At 45.2% G+C, this 19,857-nt stretch overlaps 1 protein-coding gene across 1 annotated transcript; it reads left to right on the top strand.

Moving 5' to 3' along the window:
* Positions 1-2,694: 2,694 nt before the first annotated feature.
* LOC140122564 (uncharacterized) lies at positions 2,695-19,675 on the top strand. The gene is made up of 3 exons (XM_072143572.1): positions 2,695-3,519; positions 17,940-17,983; positions 18,995-19,675. The coding sequence occupies exons 1-3, from the start codon at positions 3,073-3,075 to the stop codon at positions 19,128-19,130; spliced, it is 627 nt and encodes a 208-aa protein (XP_071999673.1). The 5' UTR covers positions 2,695-3,072; the 3' UTR covers positions 19,131-19,675.
* Positions 19,676-19,857: the final 182 nt, after the last annotated feature.

The following is a 19,857-nucleotide window of genomic DNA, read 5'->3' as shown; positions in this document are numbered from 1 at the left end:
TACAATATAAAGGGCCAAGCATTCCTCAGCCTATACAGTTACTGTAAGTCATCGGGGCGGTGACTGCAGGGATTACTGGAAACAAGTTTCATAGTAATAAGTTGTTATACCTATATTTATTATTTTTGCCCTTTTAATATTAGTTTGTGGCTGATCTCCATAAAATCTGTAGTCTAGTGGCGTCCCAGCTGCCTGAAACAGGATCTAATCCACCTGGAAACTAAGATAGAAGGAAAGGCTAAAATCACTTCCTGACAGATCTCATCTTGGACTTGTGTAATGGAAAACAACAGGCGCCGTACACCCCAACCAGGATGTGCGCTCTGTAATACACTGACCCAATTAAAGGGGATTTAGTGGTGTTTTGTGTCATCAAACTCTTATATATACTCCACAGTAAATAGGGGATGCACTCTGATTTGTGCTCTAGGCTGGTGGTACAGGGACCTATATAAGTCTATAGGGCACATTTATTTACCCGGTCCCGTGGAGTTCACAGAAAGTGCATCGTCTAACGATAATGCCCTGTGCCGCGATTCACTAAGAACGTGCGCCCGATATCCTGCATGTGTCACTTCCCCGCTCAGGTCCTCCGGAGTTCACCATCTTCCTGGTGCATGTAAGTGCTTGATCTTGCGACACAATTTGAAAGTTAAAACTTGCGCTCAGTCCGAATCAGTCGGATCATCCGCCGACATGCCCCCGGATTTCGGTTTCATGGAAGCCAGCGTAGCTGCGCCACAATCCGAACGCGTGCAACATAATCCCAGTGCAGACACCTATTAAATACCTGTCAAAGCTGCGCAAATCCTGAAAACCGTGAACAGTCCGTCGAAAGTGCGATCCGCGACCTTTAGTAAATAAGCCCCACAGTGTCTGAGCGCCTCAGGTAGTTTGGAATATTTTTGTGACTATTTAAAGTTAACTACAATTAAGCTGACGCCCTAATAAACTCAATGCAGAAGTTTGCCGGGTCACAAAACATACATCAATGGTCATTGTATAACACAGTAACTGAGTGGTGGAGGAGCTTGACGGGGAAGAGGTTGTATAACACATAGAAGGCTAATGCTAAGTGATCCAATGGTTGCACGACACAAAGACTTGGAGAGAATTGTTATGTCTTTAAAGGGATTCTCCAGGCACAGAGAAAAAATGGTCACTGCACGCCTCCTCGGGACTTCAAATCCCACAATCCTTTTCACCACTGCCATGAGCTCCTGTGCCTCCATGATACTCACAGCCTATGAATTGTAGGCGTGAAACACGCCTGAACACGCACGATTGTGATTGTACACCGTCAGAATTTAGTAATTTCCTGAAAGCTGACTGTGTGCATCAAACACAACTACATCAAAATGGTGTCACAACAAACCCCCCTGAACCCCAAAAAGTACTGTAATATATGAGATACTCAAGTGTTCCCTTCACACACCTAATTTCAATGTATACATTTCTATTTTAATATACAGTATAGAGATCCATATATATAAAAAACGTACATTGTGTACACATCATATATATCTATAAACATATCGTTCTCATTTTTTGGTGTGTGTGTACATATATGTAATGCACATGCCTGACTGTACTATCCATAACATTTTTATAGGGACACGTACAAATACATGTATCCTCCAACATAATGTACACAAATCATTCCAGTCCCACCAGAGGTTCCGATATGTAACCCTGTATATATCACTGATACAATTACACGTATCTGCGAGGGGGAATACTGAGGTCTTTGGGTAGATCTAAAGGCAATTGGGGGGTTAAAAATGGGTGTTACAAATCACCCTTTTATTACCTGTATATCGGCACCATAGTCTGTAGCACTGTACAAAGCTTGTCACCAGTCAAATCAGTCTCAGTTCTTAATGGACAATGTAAGTTAGATTGGTGTATCCTAGTTCATATACATTGGAACAATAAATTGTGACCTAATAAACTGGTAGTCATGTGGGTTTCTGACATAGGGGAATGACATCATTTGGGTTCAGGACTGTTGCAAATGGAGAAAATCTCTGCAGAATACATTGCCTTTAATGTAAGTCAAAGGGCCTAAGCTGAATGTGTATGACCGATACAAATGGTGCCCAAAGGACTCCATTGGCATATTATGGGCCATATAGACTTCTGTTAAAAGTTTCTATACTTTACAAGAATAGAACACAGAAGGGCAGTGTGAATATAGGGTTTTTCAGCTTCCATGCCAAAATATGGTAGGTTGTTCAACTTCACTATTTCTCAGTGGGGAATAGATTGTATTTTTCTTGTTGCTGACAACTAAACACGTCAAACTTTTCTGAAATAGTCCCAAGTTTGCTTGAGACTATTATAAGTGACCTAAAAATGAAAGCTGGACAATATCACCAAATAACTACAATATTACATGTTTGTGTTTAAACTCCATTATTGTATATGTACAAAATCAAGTAAAAAATTTCTCTTGGTGTCCTATGTATATTGCACCTCCACCTACATCCCGATGTCTATAATTATCCTTCGTGTTCCAGAACACACAGATGCTTCCAATACACAGCAAAATGTAAGCAGTTTGTATTACACTTTCCAACTTTTGGTGAAAATCCACCAGTTCCACCCAATTTCCGTTGCTGTTTTAAGCTTAGATTCCAAGGTTTCACATTTTCCATGCTGTATTATTCTAGGCTCTTGTCCCTGCTCCGCCTGCTGTTGGCCCAGACACTCCTCTGTCTGAGTTAACTTTTTACTGCAGCTTCTGGCTACAGAGCAAAGTGCTTTTTTTCTTCCAGGCTGACTTTAATATTTAACTGTGTGAGGCTGGTGCCTGACGGAGAAACTCTGGGCATCGAGGAGGAACAACTTAGTACATATCACAGTGAGAAATGCAGATTTTAAAAGTGAGAGGTTTTCTATACAGAAGGAGCAGAGGTTCTCCAGACTTGGACTTTGATGGCTAGAGTCACAGATGTCCTTTTTGGATAACTTTTTACACCTTTGATGCTGAAGACGAATTCTAAAAAGTAAGGATATTTGCCTGATGTTATGTTCTGCATGTAAGACCCTACACTTGTGTATTGTGCTGCTATGGGCAGTGGCAGCAGCAAGTCCAAAAGAAGAATTATTACCTTCTGCAGCCAACAGCCTCTGCACCCTACAGAGATACCCAAAGGAGAAGTACAACCAAGAGTCAACTACGAGAAGGAAAGTCATGAAAGGAACGAAGAAGGGGCCACCCAGCCTGTTTTGGAAACTACACACAGCAGGCACCCTCTAGTTGACCCAGATCTGCAGCTACTAGATGACATACTGACCGAGTCTGAGGATTGCTTGTCATGGCAGGAGCCTTCATCTAAAGGACAGAAGATGACAATTTCGTCCCATGAGTCGCTGTCACAGGGCCAAGAAGATCAAAGGCCGGATAAGGAGGTCCGTAGAATGCAGAGAGTTATACCAGGGCTACAACAAGGGTCTCCTGAAACCGAGGAAACCCAAGATAGACGCCAAAATCTGGGGGACAGCTGCGGCAAAACAGTGAGTAGAAAGCATACAGTATAGACTGACACAACGCAGGACTACAAAGCTGCGCTGGCATTTCTACGTAACGCAAAAACATGAGATTCTATTCTTTAATGTGACACAAAAAGCATGTTTCTAGGTGCTATAGAACAGAACATAAAGGCTTCCAAAGTGACCCTCCTCCTGCAACCACTAAACATGACTCATCTCATGTGAAATGTTATTAGAAGCCTCATATTTGCCTGACTTTGGGTGAGATTTTTTTAATGAGAGTTCCCATAAAATAGGGAATTTAAAAAAGGAAATTTTCCTTTAACATTCAACTTTTCTACTCTTTATTCATTAAAAGGGTTTTACAATAATCAACATTTTTCCTTTTATTTTTTAATCATCTTTTGTTAAATTACATGTTATTTCATTACGAAACCATTTACAATACACTAAAGTCCAACAAACAAAATATAAACCATTATAAAAAAATAATGAATTCATTGACCTTGGAAGTTAATGATCTTTAGGACACCGTTAACATCCAAAACATTGTTTGTATCAATATATCTTGTTCATTATGTCAACTACATTTATATTTGGAAATGTAGCCAATTTCCCATTGGCCACAATTAGCCTTTTTGTGGCTGCAAGTAGTCTCACCAATAAGTGATGGGTTGTGGACCACAAGTACCTCTTAGCTGCAGACTTCCATGTGTGCCTCTTTGTAGTCTTTGGGACTTCAGGCTCCGCTTATAGGAGGAGCTGGTTCTGAGATTTGCCATAGCAAGACAGCTATAAGGTCCTCAGCTGACAATCCTAGATCCTGTGAATTCACTTTGAAATACTGTAGCAAGTAATTGTGCTACATGTAAAATACATATGGGGACGATGATGAACTCATATCCCCTTAATTACAATAACTAATTAGTGTGGGGCCGACTGGTAACACAAGACAGGTTATTGACATTAAAATTTTTACATTATAAGATCCAAGGTCTTGGCATTCATGCATATCTGTTACAATGTGCTGATGGCACATTGTAACAGATCATGTGCAAAACCACCATATACTGCTATACTGTAGTATAGCTGTATATGGTAGGATCGATCAGACCACCGAAGGTTAAAGTAACCTAGGGGGTCTAAAAAAATAATAAAAAGTTCTAATGGCCCCCCTTTTCCTAGAAAAAAAAAAATATAAAAATCATAAACATATTAGGTATTGACATGCCCCAAAAGTCCCAAACTATCAATAAATGTAAACAGTTATTCCCGATTGGGCACTCTATAATGACAAATAGCGCCCAAATGTCTGAAATGCCACAAATGTAACTTTGCAACTCAAAAAAAACCAAAAACTTGTGCAGTCCCACAAATGGTATCAATGTAAACATAACCCGCATAGAAATGACCCCTTAAAAAAGCTCTATATACTAAAATCTGAAAAAGTTATTAGTGTCAGAATGTGGCAAAATTAAGGAATTATGTTTGTACAAAATTCAAACCTACATCATAGATGACCCAATACATCACTGGGGTTGTTGCTGGTGTGATACACAACGATCAAACTGTGCGTCCAAAATGAACTAATATATATGTATAAAATAACTCCTGCCCCGACAACTTGTATATACCTCAAGATCAGTACAGTGAAGGTTGTGGCACCTATACTAACATGAAACGGATGCCCTACAGAATAAACACTAATACTTCATGTTAAGTAGAAAGCGGATGTCTCTCAGGATCCTGGTAAAGCTGGGGATCTCATGTCCTGTGTCTGAGGTGCAAGTGTAGAGCGGAGGAGCCCCGGCCGGTAGATTGACTCGATATACTCTGTGTAAGGACCTGCCAGAAGTGACACTGTGGCTACTTTGGGGGTCACTATTGCTAAAAATGGGGAACACATTATTAATCACAAAAACTGTTACTGGCCAGTGAGGGGACCCCAGCACAAAAGCGAGCGCCATGTCTATATCAGCACAGACTTCAGTGATAGAAAGTAATAAGCGATAAGCCATTACAGCTGCCCAGACATAAGATATCCATATGTAACCATCAGCATTGCAGAATGGCATCCAGTGTGTAGAGAAGTAACAGGTGACTTGCGTCCAAGGTTTTTACTAGGAAAGCAAATATTCTTCATGCAGAATTGGCTGCCGTCCAGTACAAACGACCTGACTGCGTATACAGATTGTACAGGATATCTGCTTCCAGCATCACCTTGTAGGAAAGCCAAGTCAAAGTGCACACAGTCGTAATACAGATTCCATCAAGAAGAACCCATGAAACATAAAATAAAAAAACTTTTTAAATGAATTCCCTAATGTGTGATGGTAGTTGTGATATATAGTGGGGCACATTTACTAAGGCTTTGGGACACACTTTTTTTCAGACTGTGCCCTTTTTTCAAAAAGCACAGGTATTTAAGTAGCGGTTGCATTGTGATTGTGTCGCACGCAACCTTTTTTTGGTACAGCTGCGTTGGCTTCCATGCGACACATTTTAGGGGACGTGCCGTGAGACAGATTCGGACTGAGCGCAGCTTTAACTTTCAAATTGTGTCGCAAGACAATGCACTTACATGCACCAGGAAGAAGGTGAACTCCGGGGACCTGAGCGGGGAAGCGACACATGCAGGATATTGGGCGCACAATCTTAGTGAATCGCAGCACAGGACATTATAATTGGACAATGCAGTGTATCTGAACTCCGGGGACGGGGTAAGTAAATGTCCCCCAATATGTATAGTCGAGGGCAAACAGGGCAAGTATGGTCTTTGTAGTGTAGAAGGGGATTTTTTTATTTTTAAATCCGATTACGTATGACACAATCCCAGTGCAAACGCCTCTTAAATACCTGATGAAGCTGCACAAGTCCCGATAACGGCGAACAGTTGGATGAAAATGCGATCCGCTATCCTTAATAAATGTGCCCCAGTAGCTCTGATTAACCCCTACAGACCCCACAATCACGTGACTTATGGTTCTGTAGAGCCAGTGGCAGTGCCGGTTCTCCTCCTCTCTACATCGTGCTGTGAGGATCAGAGAAGGAAGAAGTGGTAATAAACTGCTTCTGCCTTCTCCTTAGGGTCTCCAGCTACCTCTGATTGCCTGAGACCCAATCCTGCGACTATTGGGACTGGTAGGAGAAGACTACTACAGAAGAATACTACAGTAAAGTTTAAAGACGTTGCTTTAGACTCGAGACCTGCACCAGCTAATTTCTAAAATGAGTGGGTGGTTGGGATCGAGTTAATGAGACCCTACTGTATCAATATTGGTGCTCAATATCTAATGGCGGGGGACTCTCCATAGAAATTTGATTTCAAAACATTGTGATTGGGAGAAGGAGCCACAGCTTGCTATCCCAACCATGGTATAGCTAAGACGGGAATATCTGTTTAGTATGGAGTTGGTCCCACTTTAGCAGCTAAAACAACTTCTTCTCTTTTGGAAGGGTGTTTTACAAGATTTTGGAGCGTGCCTGTGGGAATGTTTTTCCCATTCATCCAGAGGAGCATATGTGAGAACAAACACTGGATTTTTGGATAGGAGGTTTACAATCTCCATTCTAGTTCCCAGGAGGTGTTTGATGGGGTTGAGGTCAGGGCTTTTTATGGCCACTCAAGTTCTTCCACTTTACACTTGCCCAACCATGTGGGAGGGCCATGATGAGTCAAAAAAGGGAAGTTACAATTGTCCAAAATGTCTGGCTATCCTGAAGGAAAAAAGTTATGAGTTCCCCTCACTGGGACCTCAACGATCATTCAAGTGTTAAAATGCTCTTGGGGAGATAACACATATAAAATGACAAGTCGATTCGGATGGAAGCCTTCATCAGGTACACGGTAATTATTAAAAATGGTGGCATACAGTATACCTCCTACCTGATGTATGCAATGTATCAATATTAGAGATGAGCGAACACTAAAATGCTCGGGTACTCGTTATTCGAGACGAACTTTTCCCGATGCTCGAGTGCTCGTCTCGAATAACGAACCCCATTGAAGTCAATGGGAGACTCGAGCATTTTTCAAGGGGACCAAGGCTCTGCACAGGGAAGCTTGGCCAAACACCTGGGAACCTCAGAAAAGGATGGAAACACCACGGAAATGGACAGGAAACAGCAGGGGCAGCATGCATGGATGCCTCTGAGGCTGCATAATCGCACCATTATGCCAAAATTATGGGCAACAGCATGGCCATGACAGAGTGACAGAATGAAGCTAGATAGCATCTAAAACATCCAATAATTGACCCTGACACTATAGGGGACGGCATGCAGAGGCAGCGGCAGCAGGCTAGAGAGTGTCATGGCGACATACCCTAAATGGACTCAGGCTTCAAACCAATGGGTGGCAGAGAGGAACCAAAGGAGGTGAGCAAGAAGCGCTCAAATAATATCGGTACATGATAAAAGTTTGCCAGTATATTTTGTGGATTACACAGCAGGGTGGCGACAAAGTTAACATGGAAGCCATGAAAACAACCCAAAATTCTGCCTGACACAGCTCGTTTGATAAGGGGACCATGTATGGAGGCAGTGAACTAGTAGTAGATTAAAGGTGCTGCAGTTAAAACTATGTTAGTTGGATCTTGGCATGGAGCTGGCGCTCCGCTGCCAGGCGAGCTTTCGCCAATCCAAGCCCCTGTCTATAGGCTACTCCCCAAACAGCACTTCTAAGAACCTTTTGTATAAGATCAAGTGTAGTAGCGTTCTTATAAGTTTAGGATATGGCGGGTGAGGGGAATGTAAACAGATGCGCAAGAAGCGCTGAAATAATATCCCTAAATGGTAAAAGTTTGCAAGTATATTTTGTGGATTACACAGCAGGGTGGCGACAAAGTTAACAACTTTGATGTGGAATGCCCTGTAATAGCTCTTGGGCGGTGTGCCTTTTATCGCCTAGGCTCAGCAGTTTCAGCACCGCCTGCTGTCGCTTAGCGACGGCACTGCTGCTGTGCCTAGAGCTACCGACTGATGGCGCCATGCCCACGGATGGTAATTCGGAGGAGGAGGAGGTGGAGGAGGGGTGGGAGGAGGTATAGTAGGCCTTTGAGACCTGGACCGAGGTAGGCCCCGCAATTCTCTGCGTCGGCAGTATATGACCAGCCCCAGGGTCAGACTCGGTCCCAGCCTGCACCAAGTTAAGTGTAGTAGCGTTCTTATAAGTTTGGGATATGGCGGGTGAGGGGAATGTAAACAGATGCGCAAGAAGCGCATGATGCGCATGGAGCTGGCGTTCCGCTGCCAGGCGAGCTTTCGCCAATCCAAGCCCCTGTCTCTAGGCTACTCCCCAAACAGCACTTCTAAGAACCTTTTGTATAAGATCAAGTGTAGTAGCGTTCTTATAAGTTTAGGATATGCCGGGTGAGGGGAATGTAAACAGATGCGCAAGAAGCGCTGAAATAATATCCCTAAATGGTAAAAGTTTGCCAGTATATTTTGTGGATAACACAGCAGGGTGGCGACAAAGTTAACAACTTTGATGTGGAATCCATGAAAACAACCCAAATTTCTGCCTGACACACCTCGTTTGATAAAGGGACGATGTATGGAGGCAGCTATATGGACGACTTTTGGAGGTAGCAATGGAGACAACGTGTGGAGGCTGCTATGGAGACAATTTAATTTGGATAGTGCCTGTATGTGGCAGTCCCAAACATTTTTCAAACCAGAGGAGCAGGTAGGTGGCCCTCCAGTAAAATGGGATAGATTGAGTGCCTGTATGTGGCAGTCCCAAAAATGTTTCAAACCAGAGGAGCAGGTAGGTGGCCCTCCAGTAAAATGGAATAGATTGAGTGCCTGTATGTGGCAGTCCCAAAAATTGTTCAAACCAGAGGAGCAGGTAGGTGGCCCTGCAGTAAAATGGAATAGATTGAGTGCCTGTATGTGGCAGTCCCAAAAATTGTTCAAACCAGAGGAGCAGGTAGGTGGCCCTGCAGTAAAATGGAATAGATTGAGTGCCTGTATGTGGCAGTCCCAAAAATGTTTCAAACCAGAGGAGCAGGTAGGTGGCCCTCCAGTAAAATGGAATAGATTGAGTGCCTGTATGTGGCAGTCCCAAAAATTGTTCAAACCAGAGGAGCAGGTAGGTGGCCCTGCAGTAAAATGGAATAGATTGAGTGCCTGTATGTGGCAGTCCCAAAAATTTTTTAAAACAGAGGACCGGGTAGGTGGCCCTCCAGAAAAATGGAATAGATTGAGTGCCTGTATGTGGCACTCACAAAAATTGTTTCAAACAGAGGACCGGGTAGGTGGCCCTCCAGAAAAATTAAATGCATGAAGTACTATAGCAAGAGCCAGTGGGCCCTGTCAAAAAATAGCCATTTTCCTCTGCTTTACTGTACAAAGAGGAGGAGAAGGAGGAAAATGAGGAGGAGGAGGAGGAGTGGATCAATTATTCAGGTTGAGCTTCCTTCACCTGGTGGAGATTGGAAATTCTGAGAAATCCAGCCTTTATTCATTTTAATAAGCGTCAGCCTGTCAGCGCTGTCAGTCGACAGGCGTGTACGCTTATCGGTGATGATGCCACCAGCTGCACTGAAAACCCGCTCGGACAAGACGCTAGCGGCAGGGCAGGCAAGAACCTCCAAGGCGTACAGCGCCAGTTCGTGCCACATGTCCAGCTTTGAAACCCAGTAGTTGTAGGGAGCTGTGTGATCATTTAGGACGATGGTATGGTCAGCTACGTACTCCCTCACCATCTTTCTGTAAAGATCAGCCCTACTCTGCCGAGACTGGGGACAGGTGACAGTGTCTTGCTGGGGTGACATAAAGCTGGCAAAAGCCTTGTAAAGCGTACCCTTGCCAGTGCTGGACAAGCTGCCTGCTCGCCTACTCTCCCTCGCTACTTGTCCCGCAGAACTACGCACTCTGCCGCTAGCGCTGTCAGAAGGGAAATACTGTTTCAGCTTGTGCACCAGGGCCTGCTGGTATTCATGCATTCTCACACTCCTTTCCTCTCCAGGGATGAGAGTGGGAAGATTTTGCTTGTACCGTGGGTCCAGGAGAGTGAACACCCAGTAATCGGTGCTGGAATAAATTCTTTGAACGCGAGGGTCACGGGATAGGCAGCCTAGCATGAAGTACCAGCCATATGCGCCAGAGTACCAACGCGTAAGAATTCACTCCCCTCACTGGCCTGACTGTCCATTTCCTCCTCCTCCAACTCCTCCAACTCCTCTTCTTCTGCCCATACACGCTGAACAGTGAAGGACTCAACAATGGTCCCCTCTTGTGTCTCGCCAACATTCTCCTCCTCTTCCTCCTCATCCTCCTCCACCTCCACCTCCTCCGATATGCGCTGAGAAACAGACCTCAGGGTGCTTTGGCTATCAACAAGGGAATATTCTTCCCCCGTCTCTTGTGACGAGCGCAAAGCTTCCGACTTCATGCTGACCAGAGAGTTTTTCAACAGGCCAAGCAGCGGGATGGTGAGGCTGATGATGGCGGCATCGCCACTGACCATCTGTGTTGACTCCTCAAAGTTACTCAGCACCTGACAGATATCAGACATCCACGTCCACTCCTCATTGTAGACTTGAGGAAGCTGACTGACCTGACTACCAGTTCTGGTGGAAGTTGACATCTGGCAGTCTACAATCGCTCTGCGCTGCTGGTAAACTCTGGATAACATGGTCAGTGTTGAATTCCACCTCGTGGGCACGTCGCACAACAGTCGGTGAGCGGGCAGTTGGAGGCGGCGCTGCGCTGCCCTGAGAGTGGCAGCATCTGGGCTGGACTTCCTGAAATGCGCACAGATGCGGCGCACCTTCGTGAGCAAATCAGACAGATTGGGGTATGTCTTGAGGAAACGCTGCACTATCAGATTTAACACATGGGCCAGGCATGGCACATGTGTCAGTCTGCCGAGTTGCAGAGCCGCCACCAGGTTACGGCCGTTGTCACACACAACCATTCCCGGCTTGAGGTTCAGCGGTGCCAGCCACAGATCAGTCTGCGCCGTGATGCCCTGTAATAGCTCTTGGGCGGTGTGCCTTTTGTCGCCTAGGCTCAGCAGTTTGAGCACCGCCTGCTGTCGCTTAGCGACGGCACTGCTGCTGTGCCTAGAGCTACCGACTGATGGCGCCGTGCCCACGGATGGTAGTTCGGAGGAGGAGGTGGAGGAGGGGTGGGAGGAGGAGGAGGCATAGTAGGCCTGAAACACCTGGACCGAGGTAGGCCCCGCAATCCTCGGCGTCGGCAGTATATGAGCAGCCCCAGGGTCAGACTCGGTCCCAGCCTCCACCAAGTTAACCCAATGTGCCGTCAGCGATATATAGTGGCCCTGCCCGGCAGCACTCGTCCACGTGTCTGTGGTCAGGTGGACCTTGTCAGAAACGGCGTTGGTCAGGGCACGGATGATGTTGTCTGACACGTGCTGGTGCAGGGCTGGGACGGCACATCGGGAAAAGTAGTGGCGGCTGGGGACCGAATACCGAGGGGCGGCCGCCGCCATGAGGTTGCGAAAGGCCTCGGTCTCTACTAGCCTATAGGGCAGCATCTCCAGGCTAAGCAATCTGGAGATGTGCACATTAAGGGCTTGGGCGTGCGGGTGGGTTGCACTATATTTGCGTTTCCGCTCCAGCGTCTGGGGTATGGAGAGCTGAACGCTGGTGGATGCTGTGGAGGATCGTGGAGGCGACGATGGGGTTTTTGTGCCAGGGTCCTGGGCAGGGGGCTGACTAGCAGCTGACACAGGGGAAGGAGCAGTGGTGTGCACGGCCGGAGGTGAACGGGCTTGTTGCCACTGAGTGGGGTGCTTAGCATTCATATGCCTGCGCATACTGGTGGTAGTTAAGCTAGTAGTGGTGGAACCCCTGCTGAGCCTGGTTTGGCAAATGTTGCACACCACAGTCCGTCGGTCATCCGGTGTTTCCTTAAAGAACCTCCACACTTCTGAAGATCTAGCCCTCGCCGCAAGAGCCCTCACCACGGGAGCTTCACTAGTTGACAGTGGCGCTGATGCACCAGCTCTGGCCCTGCCTCTCCGTCTGGCCCCACCACTGCCTCTTCCAACCTGTTCAGGTCGAGGACTCTCCTCCGTCTCAGAAGCACTGTGTTCACCCGGCCTCTCAACCCAGCTTGGGTCTGTCACCTCATCATCCTCCGATCCCTCAGTCTGCTCCCCCCTCGGACTTCCTGCCCTGACAACAACTTCCCCACTGTCTGACAACCGTGTCTCCTCATCGTCGGACACCTCTTTACACACTTCCACTACGTCAAGAAGGTCATCATCACCCACAGACTGTGACTGGTGGAAAACCTGGGCATCGGAAAATTGCTCAGCAGCAACCGGACAAGTGGTTTGTGACTGTGGGAAGGGTCCAGAAAACAGTTCCTCAGAGTATGCCGGTTCAAATGCCAAATTTTCCTGGGAGGGGGCAGACTGGGGGGGAGGAGGCTGAGGTGCAGGAGCTGGAGGAGTGGGGATTTCGGTGACATGGGTGGACTGCGTGGAAGACTGACTGGTGGTGGACAAATTGCTCGAAGCATTGTCAGCAATCCACGACATCACCTGTTCGCACTGTTCTGGCCTCAACAGTGCTCTACCACGAGTCCCAGTAACTTCAGACATGAACCTAGGGAGTGTAGCTCTGCGGCGTTCCCCTGCTCCCTCATCAGCAGGTGGTGTCTCACCCCGCCCAGGACCACGGCCTCTGACCCCTGCAGTAGTTGGACGCCCACGTCCCTGCCCTCGTCCTCTACCCCTAGCCCTCGGGTTAAACATTTTTAAAATGAGAGTTATAACTTTTTTGTTTTTTTTACTTCTTTTTGTTTTTTTTGGTGTTTTTTTGTGTTTTTTTTTTTTTTTGGTGTTTTTTGTTTTTTTTTTTGAGTTTTTAAAACCAAACAATCCTATCCTATTGCTATGGCTATTTTCTAGCCAAGTATCAAAGGAAGCACACTACTATGCCAGATGAGATGACACTGAGTTATTGCCTAATAGAAATCCAACCCCTACTGAATTTTGCCACTTCGGCCTTTGCTATGGATATGTGCGCCACTAAGCGCAGAACACAGCGGTCGCAAGTCTCACTACAAATTGCTCAGAATTGGCAAGTACATGCACTGCAGAAACTACAGCCACCAGCAGATCAACCAGAAATCAAATATATAGAACGCTACTGTAGGCTTCAAGAAGCTGTTTGTATTCTCCTATGGCTATTTTCTAGCCAAGTATCAAAGGAAGCACACTACTATGCCAGATGAGATGACACTGAGTTATTGCCTAATAGAAATCCAACCCCTACTGAATTTTGCCACTTCGGCCTTTGCTATGGATATGTGCGCCACTAAGCGCAGAACACAGCGGTCGCAAGTCTCACTACAAATTGCTCAGAATTGGCAAGTACATGCACTGCAGAAACTACAGCCACCAGCAGATCAACCAGAAATCAAATATATAGAACGCTACTGTAGGCTTCAAGAAGCTGTTTGTATTCTCCTATGGCTATTTTCTAGCCAAGTATCAAAGGAAGCACACTACTATGCCAGATGAGATGACACTGAGTTATTGCCTAATAGAAATCCAACCCCTACTGAATTTTCCCACTTCGGTCTTTGCTATGGATATGTGTGCCACTAAGAGCTAAACACAACGGTAGCAAGTCCCCCTGCTAATTCCTCACAAAATGGTAAAAGATGCAAATTAAAATAAAAAAAGTAGAACGTTATTGTAGCCCTAAGAAGGGCTGTTGGGTTCTTTGAGAATCACTCCTGCCTAACAGTAAGCTAATAGAACACCCTAACGCTTTCCCAGCAGCAGCTCTCTCCCTAGCGGCATCCAGAGACAGAATGATCCGAGCAGCGCGGCCAGCGGCTAGTCTATCCCAGGGTCACCTGATCTGGCCAGCCAACCACTGCTATCGACGTGTAAGGGTACCACGTCATGCTGGGTGGAGTGCAGAGTCTCCTGGCTTGTGATTGGCTCTGTTTCTGGCCGCCAAAAAGCAAAACGGCGGGAGCTGCCATTTTCTCGAGCGGGCGAAGTATTCGTCCGAGTAACGAGCAGTTTCGAGTACCCTAATGCTCGACCGAGCATCAAGCTCGGACGAGCATGTTCGCTCATCTCTAATCAATATCCAAATCTACAGTAAAGAGAAAACTGCAAGCAGTTCATGAGCTTCAAGAATAAAAAGGCCAGAACAGTTCTGGAAGAACAATCTTTGGGCAGATGAATCCAATATCAACCTCTACCAGAATGATGGAAAGAGAGAAGTATGGCGATGTGACACAGGACGGAAGCAGATGGATGAATTTTGAGGTATCAGAGACTATAGAGACCTACTATGTGCCCAGCCAAATGCAGTCAGATTGACCAGATTGGTCTGCGTTTCATGATACAGATGGACAATGACCCAAAACATTAAGCCAATGTAACCCAGGAGTTTATTAAAGAAGTGGAATATTCTAGAATGGCCGAGTCAGTCCCTGATCCCAAACCAATTAGGCCGCATTTCACTAAAGTCTAAACTTCAGTAAGGACACAAACAAACAGCAACTGAAAACCGCAGCAGTAAAGGCCAAAGGAGGAGACGAAGCGATGTCTGGTGATGTGCATGAGCTCAAGACTTCAAAGGGATTTCTACTAAGTATAAGAAAGTGACATTTTATTTACGATTATTGAATTTGCGCAATTACTTTTGAGCCCCTGGAATGAAGGGATCATGTTTAAAAAAAACTTATACTTTAGTTCCTTACATTTTTATGCAATCATTTCGTTCAACCCACTGAATTACAGCTGAAAGTCTGAACTTCATCTGCATCTGGATAGTTCAAAATTAATTGTGGTAATGTACAGCAGTGGTCCCAAACCGGCTGCACCCAAAAAATTATTTCCAGGGAACGGGTCAGGTAACCCCCTTACCATGGTCCCCGGGGAAAAAAAATTGAGTAACCCCATATCTAATGCCAACCCTTTTCTGTAGTTCGCTCCTGATAGTGTCCCCTTTTCTGTTGTCTTGTTGGACATGAAATGTCCAGCAATGGCCTCCCCTTACTCGTAAAATGTCCAGCAGCAGCTTCCCCACACTAGTAAAATATGCAGCAGCCTCCCCTCACTAGTAAAATGTTCAGCAGAAGCCTCCTCTCACTAGTAAAATGTCCAACAGCAGCCTCCCCTCACTAGTAAAATATGCAGCAGCAGTGGCCTCCCCTCACTAATAACATGTCCAACAGCAGCCTCCCCTCACTAGTAAAATATCCAGCAGCCTCCCCTCACTAGTAAAATGTTCAGCAGAAGCCTCCCCTCACTAGTAAAATGTCCAGCAGCAGCCTCCCCTCACTAGTAAAATATCCAGCAGCAGTGGCCTCCCCTCACTAATAACATGTCCTGTAGCAGCATCCCCTCACTAATAATATGCCTTGCAGCAGCCTCCCCTCACTAGTAAAATGTCCACATCAGAGCCATCCCTTGCTAATGAAATGTCCTGACAAAGCAGGCAGAGGCATGTCTATGCTCACATGCGCACAATAAGATGTCACACAACCACGACACCGCTGTGTCATAGTGTGTGTGTGCGGGCAGGGAGCATAGACGTGCCTCTGCCTTCTTTGCCAGGAAGAGAATAAGATGAAGCCACAGGGAGAAGCCGGAGGTAAGTATGGAGGGCTTTTCCTAAGTTTAAGTTCTTTGGCTGCAGGCCGGGTGTTTCACAGCCCAAGGGTTGGGGGCCGCTGATGTACAGAACCAAAATTAGAGAAATATTAACTCCAATATTAATGTCCAAATATCTATGGACCTAACTGTACAGACACTTTGGACTCTATATAAGATGATACATTATAGAAGTGCTTTGTATACTTAATTTCTGCAGAGCTTTTCAAATGGTAAATAAGGTTAAGTTGTATCTATTTTAAGTCACTTCATAAAAGTTACAGCTTCAGAAGTTGCACAACCTCGGACTTTGCATGTGACTGACCTCATAGTTAATCTGAGGCTACAACTTGTGTATTGGTTGCTGCATCATCTATTTTTTTACAGAAGTTTCACACCTCATCATAATCTGGGACTGTTATGGTATGGGAACTATTCAGTGTACAGGCAGTCCCCGGGTTACGTACAAGATAGGGTCCGGAGGTTTGTTCTTAAGTTGAATTTGTATGTAAGTCGGAACTGTATATTTTATAATTGAAGATCCAGACAAAAAAAATTTGGCTCCAGTGACAATTGGAGATTAAACATTTTTTTGCTGTAATGGGACCAAGGATTATCAATGAAGCTTCATTACAGACACCTTACAGCTGATTATTGCAGTCTGGGGCTATAGTAAAGCATTCAGAACGCTTCACCAGAGGTCAGAGGGGTCTGTCTGTAACTGTGGGTTGTCTGTAAGTCGGGTGTCCTTAAGTAGGGGACCGCCTGTATTCTTAGTAAAGTAACAATAGGCCTCAACAATAGGCCGCGCCTCTTCTGTCTTCATGCCGGCTCAGGGCCGCGACAGCTCCGTGCGCACGGAGCTGTCACGGCCCTGAGCCGGCATGAAAACAGACAAGGCGCGGCCATGGAGCTGCCGCGGACCTGCGGCATGAAGATGAAGATGAAGAGGAGCTGTCCGGGCCATCGGAATGGTGAGTAGTAACTTTATTATTTTTTTACCGGCAACAGGGGGCTGGCAGGCTATATCGATAAAGGGGCTGACAGGCTATATTGTTATCGATAAAGGGGCTGGCAGGCTATAAACATAAGGGGGCTGGCAGGCTATAAACATAAGGGGGCTGGCAGGCTATAAACATAAAGGGGCTGGCAGGCTACATACTGAAGGGGGCTGGCAGCTATATACTGGGAGGCTGTGACCAATGCATTTCCCACCCTCGGCTTATACTCGAGTCAATAGGTTTTTCCAGTTTTTTGGTGGTAAAACCGTGTACCTCGGCTTATACTCGGGTCGGCTTATACTCAAGTATATACGGTATATTTTTTTGACTTAATAAAAACTTTCATAATGCTTGCATACATCCTGTCTTGCTTCTGTAGTTTATAACTTATACCTTGGGATGTTTATATGCTAGTTATACCTCTTAGACCCCCTTTCTGCTTGTTGAATAGGCCTCAGAGTAATTCAGAATTAGCTGTTTGGAAAAGAAGTAGTAATAAGAGAAGAGATCATAAAAAGGCAAATAGCATCCATATCCATAATATCCACACAAAATCAATTTTACCCTTTTTTCTCCAAAATCTCGGACGTTTTTAAGGGTTTCCCTTATGGAGTTATAAACCGTTACATTGTAGAGTATTGTAGTTGCATAGACAGGATACACACAGTCCCCATTATAGCCATACAATACCTTGTTAGGTTGGATATAAAATTTCCGGAGCATCCTGAATCGGATACATGGTCAGCCATGGATCAGTTGTGATGTTTAGATGACATGCCAACCACAAATGGCTGCAGAATTTAATAGGGTCTAAAATATTACCAATGTTTTCTCTGTTTCAGGCTCCAGGAACCAGAAGCGTCTTTGAAAACAACAACTTATCCAAGTAAGTACATGAAGAATACAATTGTATGCGTGAATTTTTAAGGGAGATCCATAGAGCTCTAGCGAAGATTCTGCACAAGTTTCCCATTCATAGATGACTAACACCCCTCAAAACAGGACATCTTTAGCCGGCTTTGAAGTGCCAGTAATCCATAGGGCCACATATCACAGAACAATTGGAATTATTCGGAACTATGCTGTATATAATGCAGCTATACAAAAATCACCCATAGGACCGGAGTACTTGGGATACTTACATATCTAAATATGGGGTTAGTTCTGTTTTATTAAGCTCTAAACATGGTAAAGGTGTTTGTCCTCCTTGTATGTGATGGGGTCTAGTGTATCCTGAGCCACAAGAGAATCAAAACTTATTCCATGGCTACTAACTATACAAAAGCTAAATAGCAATCAATAGTAAATGTAAATATAATTGGCTTTATGGTATACATTATACGGGAAATGTCCTTTTTTCCATTCCTCCCATGGTCCCTCTCTTCCTTTACAAAATGAGTTTCACGCTAAGTTCTTGGCTGAATCGTGTCTTGCTAGAAAGACGGACAAAAGCTGAGGATTCAGATTTACATACGAGCCTATTGAGAGAGGAGGGGGAGGAATGAGTCGCAGTAGCTAAGTCTCCACCCAGTAGCTCAGAGGCAACTGCAGATCACAGACAGAGAGTGCAGAAAGCTCTTATATAATGCAATAATCTAAGTCAATTTATACAAATTGTAAATAGATTTGTACAATCTTTGTTAGCAGCTAAGGTACGCTTCAATAAATGAGTTTTTTTGTGTACAAATGTTCAGTTTATAATCTAGAACAGTGTCTACATTAAATCTATTCTGCAAAGCCACATTCACTCTCCTATGGAATTTCTGAAAATAAAGTTTGGGAAGTAGAATCAATTTTCTTTTATCACAAATCTCCCCCACCCACCCCCCACCTTATGTCAGAAACTGCACATTTTGTTATTGAGAAAAACTATATTCTTTACTTGACTCTCTTTTAGGCATACGTGTCCCATGCATCTGGAAGAACGAACCCTTATAACATATGATGACACAGAGGAAGCCCTGATGGACAGTATTGAAGAAGAATACTCACAAAACCATCCTATACCCCCGGTGTGTTGTGGAAAGATGTGAGAGACAAAACTATCAAACTTGAAATGTATAGGTCATGTCAGTCAAAATCCATGTCAGAAAGCAGGACGGGAGATACTGACTTGTTTGGTGAATAAACTCTAAAATAGTGACACAAAGGGGTACAAACAAATACATCTAATACTATGGGGCACATTTATCAGGGCCTCTGCGCCATGTCAGTGGCGTATAGGCCCTGAAATAATCGCAAATGCTAGCTTATTGCTAGCACTTGCGATTATTTTGCCCTCTCCACCACCTTCATGCCAGTTGGGCGTGAAGAGGCATGGGGGGGGGGCACGGCTGGTCGAGCAAAGGGCACTTTCCCCTCGGCGGCACTCGCTGCTGCTGACAACTTTTCACATGTGAAAAGTCTGGCGTAGAATAAACGCTGCACAGAACAAATAATGCGAAAATGCCGCAGCGGGGGCAATCATACGCCGGCACACGATAAAATATGCCCCTATATGTCTATGCTAACCCAGTGGCTAAGACCAGTGTTGGACTGGAGTTACAGAGCATCCTCTGGTGGGCTCAGACTCTCCCAATACTGGACCTCATACATGAAGAAGAAGACCAACTAATTTGAAGCCTAGTAGGGTCAATTTCCTTGGGAATGATGAAGGGTGGACCCCAGAATAACTTTATTTGGTGGGCCCAAGAAACTACCACTACATAAAATAATAATCACAGGACCTGGTAATTTTGAAGGATTGGGAATGTTGAATTT

This window comes from Engystomops pustulosus, chromosome 3, assembly GCF_040894005.1.
Source record: "Engystomops pustulosus chromosome 3, aEngPut4.maternal, whole genome shotgun sequence".
NCBI lineage: Eukaryota > Metazoa > Chordata > Amphibia > Anura > Leptodactylidae > Engystomops > Engystomops pustulosus.
The sequence above is the reverse complement of the archived record's forward strand: the minus strand, read 5'-3'. Positions and strand labels throughout refer to the sequence as shown.

Excerpts from the sequence above, each read along its gene's own strand:
- LOC140122564 (XM_072143572.1), top strand. The coding sequence starts at position 3,073 with ATGGGCAGTGGCAGCAGCAAGTCCAAAAGAAGAATTATTACCTTCTGC. Across the intron at positions 3,520-17,939 it reads GGGACAGCTGCGGCAAAACA|GCTCCAGGAACCAGAAGCGT; the intron begins GTGAGTAGAAAG and ends TCTCTGTTTCAG. Across the intron at positions 17,984-18,994 it reads GAAAACAACAACTTATCCAA|GCATACGTGTCCCATGCATC; the intron begins GTAAGTACATGA and ends ACTCTCTTTTAG.